Source organism: Orbicella faveolata, unplaced genomic scaffold (genome assembly GCF_042242905.1).
Source record: "Orbicella faveolata isolate gen_17 unplaced genomic scaffold, um_ofav_v1 contig_34, whole genome shotgun sequence".
Taxonomy (NCBI): Eukaryota; Metazoa; Cnidaria; class Anthozoa; order Scleractinia; family Merulinidae; genus Orbicella; species Orbicella faveolata.
In genome coordinates, this window is record NW_028301563.1 from 15386722 (window position 1) to 15399542 (window position 12821).

The 12821-nt window shown below is 39.1% G+C and overlaps 1 protein-coding gene across 1 annotated transcript in view; it reads left to right on the top strand.

Moving 5' to 3' along the window:
• Positions 1-12821, top strand: part of LOC149105005 (microfibril-associated glycoprotein 4-like) — a 38784-nt gene that overhangs the window by 11715 nt on the left and 14248 nt on the right. Inside the window, exons 2-4 of the mRNA XM_089272311.1 lie at positions 1127-1140; positions 1992-2196; positions 4600-4980. Of these exons, the coding sequence (XP_089128437.1) occupies positions 1127-1140; positions 1992-2196; positions 4600-4980 (600 nt within the window). The remainder of the gene's footprint in view (positions 1-1126; positions 1141-1991; positions 2197-4599; positions 4981-12821) is intronic.

Consider the following 12821-nt stretch of genomic DNA (forward strand, 5'->3'; position numbering starts at 1 on the left):
ATAGCTATCGTATCAAGCGGGCAAAAAGATCGAGTTAAGAGAAGAGAAAGGTTCTGTAAAAATTTGGGAACTCGACAGCGATAACAGCGACGTTTACAGTGACTCTTTTGCTGAGTCCGATACCGATGAACAGTCCAACTCATTGAGATCCACTGGAATATTATCCATGCACATTTGCTCCGCCGCGCTTCCTTTTGCTCAGTTTGTTCTCGTCGCCCAGCCACTCTAGCGTTCGTATCCTTTTTCGTCTTCCCCATTTTGCCAGACCAGCTTCAAGAAAAACCGAGCTACAGAAAAATTATCTCTCTGCCTTGAGCGCATTGCGAAACACAAGTGTTGTCTGGAGATTCACGCGTAAATTTCACCGTGAGTTAATGGTAGTAAATTTTCCAAGCGCTGATTGGCTCAGTGATCTGAGAACCCAGTTGAAGGCGTTTATGGGCGGAGTTTGTTTGCGAAGCAAGAGATTTTTCATAGCGCTGTTTTCTCGAACAAATTTTTCGCTTGAAGCAGACACTTTAAAGAGTTACAATTCAAAGGGGATTTGTTTGATTGCCCTCAAATTTAGACAGTAGCTAGATTAACATATAAAAAACAAACACGTGTCTGCGAATTGTTTATTTAGAAATGTTTTTTCTCCGACAGCGATTTTTGTACGATCACTTCACATTTTTTAAATCCTATTTCGAAAATGTTCCGTAACTTTTTACTGCAATTGAATATGGCAAAACGCAGACACGCTTTTTTAGCGCTTTTTGTCCTGAAACCGAGGAAAAAAAAAAAAATACCAAAAGATGATTAGGACGCTCGTTTTTAGTGGCCGTGAAAAAATCGGAAGTTCATTTAATTTCAAAATTTTTGGTATGGTTTGATAGCCAGCTCTATAAGCTTTAATTTGATATAGGGGTTCAGTTATCCACATCTTAAACCGGACGCGCTACATCGCTTGGACGCGAGACACCCCTGAAGGTATACGGTAACCTTAAGTCTTTCTCATGCTTTCTTGTCAAAATCTCGCCAAAAAATCCACCAGCACGTAAAGAGTTTCATCGCAAAACAACACTCTAAATATGACTCTTATTTCTCAGAAATAACGTGATTTTACATACTTTTGTGACTTTGTTAGCAAATTTGGACAAGGTGCGTGATCCAAATAAAAATAAGTTTCCATGTGTGGACTTTAGTAGAGTTTAAGACAATTTCAAAATTAGCTCTGTCACTTTGTTTGTTTTAATTTTTTGTGGTAAAACATCGATCCAGAACAGTTTTTTCCAGCGTACTACATTCCTGACCCAGGCCCTAAACTGCTTGAGGGCTTTACGGTAATTGTTTGGTTACAACTCTCTGAATGTGTTGACATTACCTATTAACGCGTAAAGGGAAATCTCTGAATTTTTCTCATTATGTGACTCCTATCAAGCCAAGATCACACAGGCCATGATAAGCTAGCTAATTCACTCTTGCTCTTTCATCGAGGATTGCTCGAAAACCTACCGTACAACCCATGATGAAATTTTCGCAGTTGATTTGTAGGGGTGAATCACGTTTAGAGCCAAAATTTTAATCTGCAAGATAGCTTTGGAGCTATATTTGATTTCACATTTTCTTGCTTTGCGAAACATCTGTCTTACAGATTCTTATTTTACTTTGCATGAATGTTAAATCAGAGTCAATTTCTTACTCCTGAAATTTTGAGGTGGGGTCATTCGGGTGGATTTTGAGAAAAACATTATTTAACCTACTAGTGCCTAATCTCTCCTTGTGAACTCGGTCATTCATTTTGGCCATTTCTTGGCGTTTAAATCGTTTAAGTTTCACCTACAATGGTAAAAGACTCAAGCAAACAGTAAATAAAGAAAGGAAAAACATCTTAGAACTTTTTCAAAAGAGTTAGAAGTTGGGCTGCTATAACCCATCAAAACTGTAGTTAAACAGCCTTTATGTCTTTGGTTTACTGTGATTATTAAGGTCGATTACGCAGGTTTTAAAAGGGTACAAATAAAGTTGCTGATGCGGCAAGTCCTCTCATATATGACATAAATCTTTATATAATTCCCCATTTCAACTTTTCCTTTAAAACAGATATTGATGGCTGCGCTAGTCATCCTTGTAAGAACGACGGGACCTGTACAGACCAAGCGAACGGATTCAAATGCAGTTGTGCACCAGGCTTTCATGGAACACAATGTGAAACAGGTAACTCTAGGACATAATCTAAACAAATTCAATTAATACTATTTCGTGAGAGTAATAGGTATTTGTTTTAGATCGTTTCGCACCAACAGATGACTATATTCATTTGTATGCTGCCAGCTGAATTTTAACAAGTGAAAAATTGTGCATAAGCCATCTACATGTACTAGCCCTCCACCTCAGAACCGGCAAAGATATTAAATGATATTTTCCACCTCTTTAGTGAAATTTTAGATTATTCAAGATAACCATGCACATCTTTAACAGTGTGCTTGCTTTACATTCACTTTACACATAGCTTGTATCCAATATAGGCAGACTTTGGCCCTTCAGAAATAATTTGCATCATCTAATGCATCTTTGATTACTTGTCAATGTCAGTGTACATGGGAAGACTTTTAAGAACAAAATTTTATCTTGAAAGTAGAGTTTCTTTTACTAACATAAGCAGTTTTAGGCCAAAAGAGGTAATATAAATGACCTTGAAAAACTCGTGCACACACAGAGCAAGTGGCGCACGTGCGGGCGTCGTAAAAATCAGATGACAACCAAATTTTCTTAGCTCGATGTGTTACCAAAATAATTCTCTAAGGTATAAGGCTTCGCTCACGCGACTTCGGCGCGCGGGGGCTCCGCTACCAGAGCTTGCTTTTTCTAATTAGCAGACTAGAATGCAAATATCTTTGTTCTGGCTTTTGTCCTTGCAGCAAGTTATATAAATGCCGTTTTTATCTGATTCATTCAAATAGATATCGATTACTGCGCAAGTCAGCCCTGTAAGAACGACGGGACCTGTAAAGACCAGTTAAACGACTTCAATTGCACCTGTGCACCAGGCTTTAATGGCACTCAGTGTGAAACTTGTAAGTTTTGAATAAGAAAGATTAATATTAATATTTATTTTGAAACATAGGGGCCTAATACTGACAATCAATCGACAATGAACTACACTGTAAGAATTTAAATTGTGGACCATAAGATCCAGATTATGTTAATTATCTAAATCCAAAGGTACTTCTGATTTTTTTGCGTAAGAAATACAGATGATCAAGGGTTTGAAGTACATGTCAAGCACCAATGGAAACCATCTCCTTCGCACTGTGTATATTGTTATCAAGTAACGATCTTTTCTTAATGTCTCTGGTTTATTGAGGTTAGTAAAGGCGATTAAGCAGGTGTTAAAAGGGTAAAAATAAAGTTCCTGATGCGGCAAGTCCTCTCATATATAACATAAATCATTGTTTAAATCTCCGTTTCATTTTTTCCTTTGAAACAGATATTGTTGACTGCGCAAGTAATCCCTGTAAGAACAACGGGATCTGTACAGACCGAGCGATTGGATTCACCTGCAGTTGTGCACCAGGCGTTCATGGAACACAATGTGAAACAGGTAACTCTAGGAGATAACCTGAACAAATTCAATTTTTAATATTTCGTGAGAGTAATAGCTATATTAATTTGTATAACATGTTGCCAGCTGAATTCTAGCAAGTGAAAAATTGTGCATGAGCCATCTACATTTAGAAAACAGCCCTAAGAAAGTACGCGCGCTGATTGGTTAAAATTCGTGTTTCCATCAAAATGTCAGATTATGAGCTCGAGATGCGCCCTCGTCAACTATCACGCACAGAAATCGAGAGCAAATAATTTAATTGTTTTAGTATAAATCTAGTAGTCGTTCAAAACTTTATCTAAATACTCTTTACAACCACCTCGAAAACGCCAAGAAGCGGCCGTCATTTTGTTAAGAAGCGCACACTGCTAAGCTACTCACTATTTATCACAGAAAAGATGGTGAGTAGCATAGCCAATCAGCGAACGGCATTCGTGATAGAACGCTAGTAGATTTACACTAAAACTCGATAGAAACACAGAACTAGCACGAGCTGTTGACGTAATGATGCCGCGAGCAAAGAGAATTTGCATTTTGATGATCAAAGTAAACAAGCTGTTTTTCTTTTTTTCGTTGCGGTGTTTTCTAAAAGAAATGGAAACATGTTCTCCGCGTCTCCATCGCCGAGTTTTAGTATAAATCTACTAGCGTTCTATCACGAATACCGTTCTCTGATTGCCTACGGTACTCACTATCTATTCTGAGATAGATGGTGAGTAGCGTAGCAGTGTGCCCTTGTTAACAAAATGACGGCCGCTTCTTTGCGTTTTCGAAGGGTCTGCAAAGAGGATTAGATTAAGTTTTGAACGACTAATAGATTGATACTAAAACAACTAAATTATTCGCTATTGATTTCTATCGCGCTATAGGTGATACGGACTTCGCCCTCGTCAACTATCACGCGAAAGAAATCTCGAGCTCATAATATAATTGTTTAGTAGAAACACTCGTGAAAGTTTGGGAGAAGTTTTTTTTCTTCTTTTTTTATTGTTTCTGGTTTGTTTGTTCCATAGTTTCCAAGAACTGTGCTGACACTTACAAAGCTGGAGAAAGGGAAAGCGGTGTTTACAAGATCAACCCAGATAGTGCAGGGATCATTAAAGTGTTTTGTGACCAAATAACAGCTGGAGGAGGGTGGTTAGTGTTCCAGAAGAGACTGAACGGCTCGGTGGATTTCTTTGTAGGCTGGAACCAGTACAAACGTGGCTTTGGAAATCTGAATGGTGAATTTTGGCTCGGGCTTGACAATATACACCATCTGACTAGCCGTGAAGAGTACAAACTTCGTGTTGATCTGGAAGACTATGAAGGGAACACCTATTACGCTGAATACGATTCCTTTAGAGTAGCGAGTGAGGGAGAGAAATACAGATTGAGCCTGGGAGGTTACACAGGTTTGATTTCGTTACGTTCTTTGATATCGATTTATAAATTTTAATATCAGTTAGTACTACCTTTTTAGAGCAAGAACAAAATTTAAGTTTAGAAAAGGTTCCGTAAAATCTAGAACGCTTTCCATTGGTACAAAAATTCCGATTTGAATTTTCGGAAATTTCTTGGGACGATTAGAACAGGATTTTCTGATTGACTGTACAAGAGTGGACAACGATATTCTGCACTTCTGCTCGCTTGGAATTTTTCAATGACTTTGAGGTTTAAATCGTAAATATAGAAGCAAACAGAAGACTTATAAGTTGACGTCGTGACTTTGTGTAGACCACAACAGCAGGGACCTTTCACAAACCACAACGGCAGCGAAAACGTCCCCAAAAAAAGGGTTTATATTAAGCATTGGTTCATGTCTAGCGTGCGTATATCAATGCACGGTGAAGAAAAGCAAAGGTCATTAGGATCCCAACACGCCACAATCAGTTGAGCAACAGTTGAACGAAAACGCTTAACCTGGTTTCTAAAATTGTCAATGAGAAATTCGCTTCTCCGAATTAATTACAATGAAAATGTAGGCAGACAAAGTCAAAAATACTGGATGAAAGTATAAACAAAGTCAAAATACTCACGTTTAAGTAAACATCTTAGCTTGGCAAACGTCAAAGGCTCGAAGTAGAGTTTGGATTGTTCAAAATAATCTTCTCATTGCCGAAAATTAAACAAAAGAAACTCACACTAAACTCGACCGAAATTTTGCAGATAAATTGAAGCGGCACACGTCATCTAATATACGCACGGCCGTGCGTATATAGAGATTTCGTTCATGATGGCTCAATAGGACTTAGACAGGACTACCGCGCGCGCTATGTTACAATGAGTGGTACAATAGCCTTTGCACGTGTTACAAATCTTCGTACATTTCTTAGCCAACCTATGCAAAACAACTGTACACCATGGAGGGATATTGTTTCGGGTTTTTTTTATTATTATTATTATTATTACTATTATTGAAATTAAACACTTTCTTGGCGAATTTAGCTGAAGTTAGTATTTATTGACAGACAAGTGGCAAGATTCTGAGATAGAATATTAATCTTATTTCGAATACGTGTCGCCGTAGCTGATTTTCGTTCGATGCCGTCATTGGTAATTAAGCCTTTCAGAATGAACGACGCCATATCTGCTTTAGTTTAGGCCTGGACAATGTAGAAACTGGTTACAATTTGTTGATGGAGTATAACGCTCTCACCAAATGCTTAATGGTTCATACTCACACTGGTTTGCTCGCGGTTACCTTTTATTTGATGCTTGGGGCAATTCTGTCATTTATTAAATCCATTTTGAAATCACTGGTTATCCTTGCAATCTGATTGGCTCTCAATGGTGCGATTTATTCACGAATCGCACTATTTTTTGCTCTAAATCGCATCTTTTTCTCAGCCATTGAGAATGGGACAGTAAAACAAAACAACAAATCAGATTTCACTATTAGTTTAAAGTAAACAATAACATTTCAGGAAAATGAAAGGCAAAAAGCCATTGTGTGGAGAATTTAGCAACTAGTATTGCCAAAACTTTGTTGTTATTGTGTTTTTTTTTTTCCAAAAAACTTGACGAATGTAATTAATTACAGTTTCTAAATGACGATTATCAGCTCCTTCAGGCTGAACGCCTACTTTAATGGAAGTTTCCAACTTTCAGTGTCCATTTTGACGATTATTTTGGCGATTTTTCTTCAACATCTGCTCAAAATCCGTATGATACCGAGTCCAGTAAAACATAAACAAACGAAAACCACACAACAACAAATTCAGGGCCACCTCAAGAAGGTAGATGTTTCCAGGTTTCTGGTAGTTTCAAACGAAGCAACAAAAGAGCTCAACTCTGTCGCTGTGAATAAACATAGTCAAAATATACCCCGCTCCACAAAACAGTGAATGAATGAACGTCTTACGAAGCTGGTGTTAGTCCCGCCATCTTGGAAATATCTTGAAACAAATGGCGCCGCAAGAACTTGACAAGGTCCTGAGTATTGAGTCCTTCGCCGAGGTCACAAAAAGAAACGGAGATGATAACGAGCTGGACTCCCTTCAAATCATGCCATTAAACGGTATGAAAGAAAAAAAACGTACCATCCACTGGGCATCGTGCACTCGAGGGAGTTTCACAACTCAAAAGAAATCCATCGCAGAATTACGCAGGATGCACCTTCAAATTCCTTCTCCAACGACAATGAAAAGTCTCAGCCTCAACCACAGAAGAAAGAAAGACCTTCCATCATTGATTCAGGCGACGAGAATTGAACCTTTATACCTGAAGCAGACTATTTTCGTTCTGACTTCAAAACCGCTTGTTTCTTTGTCATGCTCGGATGAGTTTTCGTCACATGACATCGTTTTGCATACTAAATGAGACGAAAGGCGTTTCCGGTTCCGCTTTTTTTTTTTTAACAAACCGGCTACTGGAACAATACACCAAAAGTCTAAAAATTAAGGCGATAAAATTGTGCGATTTCAAAATGGATCTAATAAAGTAGCAATTGAACTTCATGTCGTGCAATTTTGGTCTGAAATCATACTTGTGATTTCAAATCGAACTCGCGCTACGCGCTCGTTCGATTTTGAAATCACGCGTATGATTTCAGACCAAATTGCACTCCACTCAGTTCAATTACCATTATTAATATTTAAGAAAGTCACGTTTCATGATTACATTTTGCGGAGATTTGGCGGATCAACCTGGTAGTGTTGTGTTAGGAAACAGAGGACGATTCCGGGCACGATACTGAATGGCTACTCACAAATATTCTTTTCTTTGATTTAGTAGAGAAAACTGTGTCGTGTAAATGGCATCGACCGTTTACGAAACGGACAACTGCGTGCCGTAATCTTTGTGTGGGATGTCCAACTCGCTGTGATCCCCCCCAAAAGAAAGAGCGCTGAATAGAAAATTGCGAATTTACATAATTTCCGAAAAAGAGGACAACCTCCTGAGGATTACCCAAATTTTGGTAAACGTTTTCCTCGAAATTTCCGTTCCATTTGATTTCATCCTATAATTTCCGTAATTTTTGGTTGAATGGTTCGCTTTTCTGAAATTCAAACATTTACGGATTTTTTGAAACCTTTCCCAGGAAATTTCCCTACCATTTTTCTCTGTTTTGAAAATTTCGGAAGATTTGGTTGAATGGAAAGCGCCCCTGATCAGCCAATTAAGGGAAGCTGCTTGTAGCTTTGTTTTGTTTCTCTCTATCTTTCTTTCTTCCGCAAAAATCAGCATGTAAGAGAGGCGGATGTCTTCAGGGGAGAAATCAGCAAGAGACAAAAACCCGTTTCAGTCGCGTTCCCGTTCTTTGTGGGCATTTTCGTCACCAGACTCACCTGTCCCTCTTTCCAACGGGGCCTTAGTACGAAGGAAAGGTAGCTCTTGAGATATACGTACTATTTCGCTAGGTCTTGGGCAAATACTCCTAGTAATTCATCATGTCCAATGCTAATATCTTTCTGAAAATATCCATTGTTTTATCTCAAACCGTTCGACTACAGCACCCACGGACCTTTAACAGGTTTAACAAAGGAAATTAGAAGTGAAATTATTTTCGAAAGTTTCGTTCGAGGACTGCACTGAAGTTCGTTCTCTTATTTAGTCTTCCGATATATTTGGTTTAGGAAATGCTGGAGATAAGCTGGCTTATCATAATGGCCGTAAATTCTCTACAAAAGATCGGGATAACGACCGAGCTCCCGTTCACTGCGCCACGCAACCGGATGTGCAAGGAGCCTGGTGGTACAATAGCTGTAAATACAGCAACCTGAATGGTGCCTATCCGAACGAAGAGGGCCAGGGACCTGACTTATGGAGTGGCATTCACCTAATTAAGAGGGCTGAAATGAAGATCAGACCGAGAGATTTGTTTAAACCGATGGATTGAGTTTTCTATGGGGAGGATCCCACCCGAGGGCTAAACCCTTACCCTTACATGTATCATTTTTGACCATCTCTGGTATTTTCATGTTTATGGAATAAATTGTTGTAAGCTTGAAACATACAAAATAAATGTCTTCAGAAATATCAAGTTTGTAATATTTCCATCGTATGCGCAACTTGATTTTTTTCCCAAGAGTATGGCAAAATTAGAAGCGGACAACCTGTTTGCCCAAATGTCGGATAACTAGCTTGTTTTACCATTTAATGTGCATGCCTGGCTGCAGAATATCATGTTCAACATCTACTCTCAGAATCATTATTTGGTTAAACAAACGAAGCCATAACCATGACAGTGTTTGGATGTTTGATCTTAAGGACGTTCGCGCTACATGTTTCTGCGCATCCTTACTGCGCACGCAAATTCACTCGCCACGTCATGCATGAGCGCGCGCGCTAAGTAATAAAATGAACAATGATAGGGCAGATGGCCATTGCTGTAGCTTTGCCTGGATTTAACGATCTTGGACGTTCGGTGACCCCTATTTTTCTTTGATAGATCATTTTCTCTACAGGTTTTCTACGTTTAGTGAAAAAATGGAGAAAATCTATCGACTAGTTTGATTTGTTTTTTTTTTGCAAAATGCACCATCGAATTCCGTTCTTTTAAACTCTAAGTTTATCTGTGCGACGGTTTCAAATGCCCCTTGAAGGGTTACGTTTTGTAAAAACGTTGTTAAAATTCGAAATTATTTACGCAACAGACCCACCTTTACTAAATATGACTAAGATCGTTTGCGTTCGTTGACTCACCTTCGATATTTTTAACTATAAACCACTGTAAACCATGCTGAATTACGTGCGCCAATTCTTTTTTTTAAATCAGGGTAGTTTTTCACACGCTTTATCGCTGAAACGAAGTTAGTGGCCCCATTTTTTTATTATTTTTATTATTTTTTTTTCTTGCATTTCTGACAAAAGTAACTCATTATTTGACTGCCGTAGAAATTTTAAACAAATCTGTCGACTGGAGAATTTTCGCGCGAACGTTCTTCATTAGCATAGACTTTCACAATTTTATTGCTTCATTTTCTCCTTAGTTTCGGTTTTGATTGTTAAGATATATCAAACACTTATGTTCATATTAAGCCACATTTCAAACACCTCTAAGTTCGTCAGAAAACACCCCACTAAAAGTCTTATTTTCAACTTTTTTTTCGGTACTGGGTAATATGGTGAAACACGGTCTTTCGTGTTTGATAATTAAGGTCTTCTTGTGCCAGGAGCCATAATCGGGGACGGAGACCGTAAGTCTTGGGATCCGCGCGCACCTATGATATGGGACAATTTTTCTATTTTTAGAACAAATTGCGCCATCCTGACGTCATATATCCGCCCAGATCCACGCACATGTCGGGGGCTCTCACGTGAATGTTGTCACGTTGCATGATCAAATGGTGAGAGTTGAGAGACCTTGAGAGATTATCTTGCGTGTTTTTCACACCGATGGCAGGGAATAAGGCAGGGAATACAAACCAGGGTGCTTATATGTAGTTTTATGCTCTGAGCCAATGGAAAAGGTGGGTTTTTCAGGGTCGAAAACAAGACTTCAATCTCCCGCTGGGAATGAATAATAAGATCTGCTCGCGCTAGTTGTAAGCTTACGCGTATTTTTTTGCGTTTGTTCAGACTTAAGAATATAGCAAGAAAACTCTCTACTCTGGTATCGAGTTAATTTGTCAGTTTCTCAGACAATGGTTAATCATAACCAAAACCTGTTTTAATGGTTTCTTATTGTTTCTGCTTTTTTGGTGAGTTTGCAAAAGTTTTTGAAAGGAAAGTCTGATGCGTACAATTAGCTCATTTGCATAGTGCAGCTCGTGCACTTTCAAGTCCGAGTCGGTGTTTTCAATTGTCAACAAATCTTGACAAAGATTTCTTTCGTTATCTTTTGTGCTGAGATGCTGCAACAAATTTCACGAACGCAAAAAAGGCTACTAACATCATGCATGTTTCTTCATCATAATCGTAGTGAAGTTTTACACTGCGAAAATGAAAATAGACAAGGAGTTTTGATAACTCGATCAACAAAATCGAAATCGTTATTCGAAGTTGATTAAAGAAAGCGTCATCGTAACTTTGCTGATTATTTCTGCTTTATTCGCATATTTTCAGCTTAGCTTTTAAAATGTGCTCAAACATTTATCAGTCTTAAACATATTCAAAAACTATAGTTATTGTTTGAGTTCGATGTACGCTTTCACACGAAAGTGCGGCGGAAGTACAATTTGTCATGTTTACTGACTGTACAAAATAAGCATCGGCGGGCGCTCTCATTCATCGACAACAGAGAATTTACTGAATTTTTACACGAATGAACCCAAGCAGTTTCTACGGACATAACGTTATTGGGCCTTGATGAAGCATCAAGCGTTGCTTACAATTCAGGCGAAACTCAAACTAGCCGAATTATTTTGTTTTACTTTTCGGTCGCGATAGACTAGCAAATTCCTCGCAAGCGTGTGGCAAGAGGAGCTAGAAAACTATTAAGTCCTGAAGCTCTGCTATATCTAAATATATCCAGCTAGTTTTTTCCTGTGTAATGGAAAAGCTATTAATCTTCAACATATGTGAAATTTAAAGTGGAGTAATGTACAGCTCATGTAAAAGAAGCATCCGTCGGAACACAGCTTGGTCAGCGATAGATGTCTAAGCTTTAAAGCGGAACATACCTAAATTCGACACTGTCTTACTTCACTCAAACTGGAGCAGCTTACGACGAAGATACTTAAGCAAAATTCCAACAGACGTAAACGCGTTGAGTTGTGGACCAAAAACATGAAAAATTTCGGGAATTTCGGACGCCATTCCCCCCGCGCGACATCCGCAAAAATCCTCGCAGCATGTACGCGCGTGTGCCGCAGGCGATGGCGCAATTTGTTCTAAAAATAGAATTATTGTCCCATATCATGGGGACAACCCTAATACTAGAAATGGCGCGTGCTTACGGTCTCCGTCCCCGATTATGGCTCCTGCTTGTGCTTAATCTCTGTGGGCCCCTCGGGGTTAAGCGCGAGAAGCGTATGACACAACATTCACTCTTTGTCAAAACTTACGCAAAACGCTTGCTACTTGCAGTTTCCAAATGATCTTTGCGATCGCTGCAGAAAAAGTCAGGGATCTTTGACGCCACAGCGACGTTAGTTCTACCTAACTAAACTTGAATACTGACAAAAACAAAAAAAGGAGGAAACGTTTTCTATGTAGGTACGTTGTTGCGAACGTAGACTTGCCACAAGTTGACCTTTCCTTAAACCTCGACTTATTTATCTCCCTCGAGCGAACCGAGAGGGTAATCTTCGTGCGACGAAGTCGTGAGGGTGAGCGCGAGCGACGTAAGTCGCGAGAGGTCGACTTGTTTCACCTGCAGTAATGTGAATCAGAGCGTAAATTTTTGACGCGAAAAACATGATTGACATTTCGCACTTCTCATGTGCTCCGCGCGCGATCCTCGCGAAAGCAAAAACTGATTGCCATCAAAATGTTTACGAGAACTCTTCCCTAACTAAAATGAATTTCTTGGTGTACAGTGCAGTATGTAGCCAGCAGACAAACGGCGAAAGCTGTTCCGTTGAGTAACGCCTCCTGAAAAGACAAAACCGTGTTTAAACCATCGAGAATTATTTGTTTAAGTCTAGATTAACCAGCTATCGACCAGAGAGCTGCCTGACAAATGCTATAAACTTATGTAGATCTAGCTTGTATCGACAAGAATCCGAATGAACCAAAGAAGATGGAATTAGTTGGGGAGAACTTTAATCTGTAAAGCTCTCTTGATCAAATAACGTTGAGAATCGAAGTCGCAACGAACGGCAGAGAATAAAAGCGCTGTTCCCAAAATTCTTTCATCGATCGACGACTG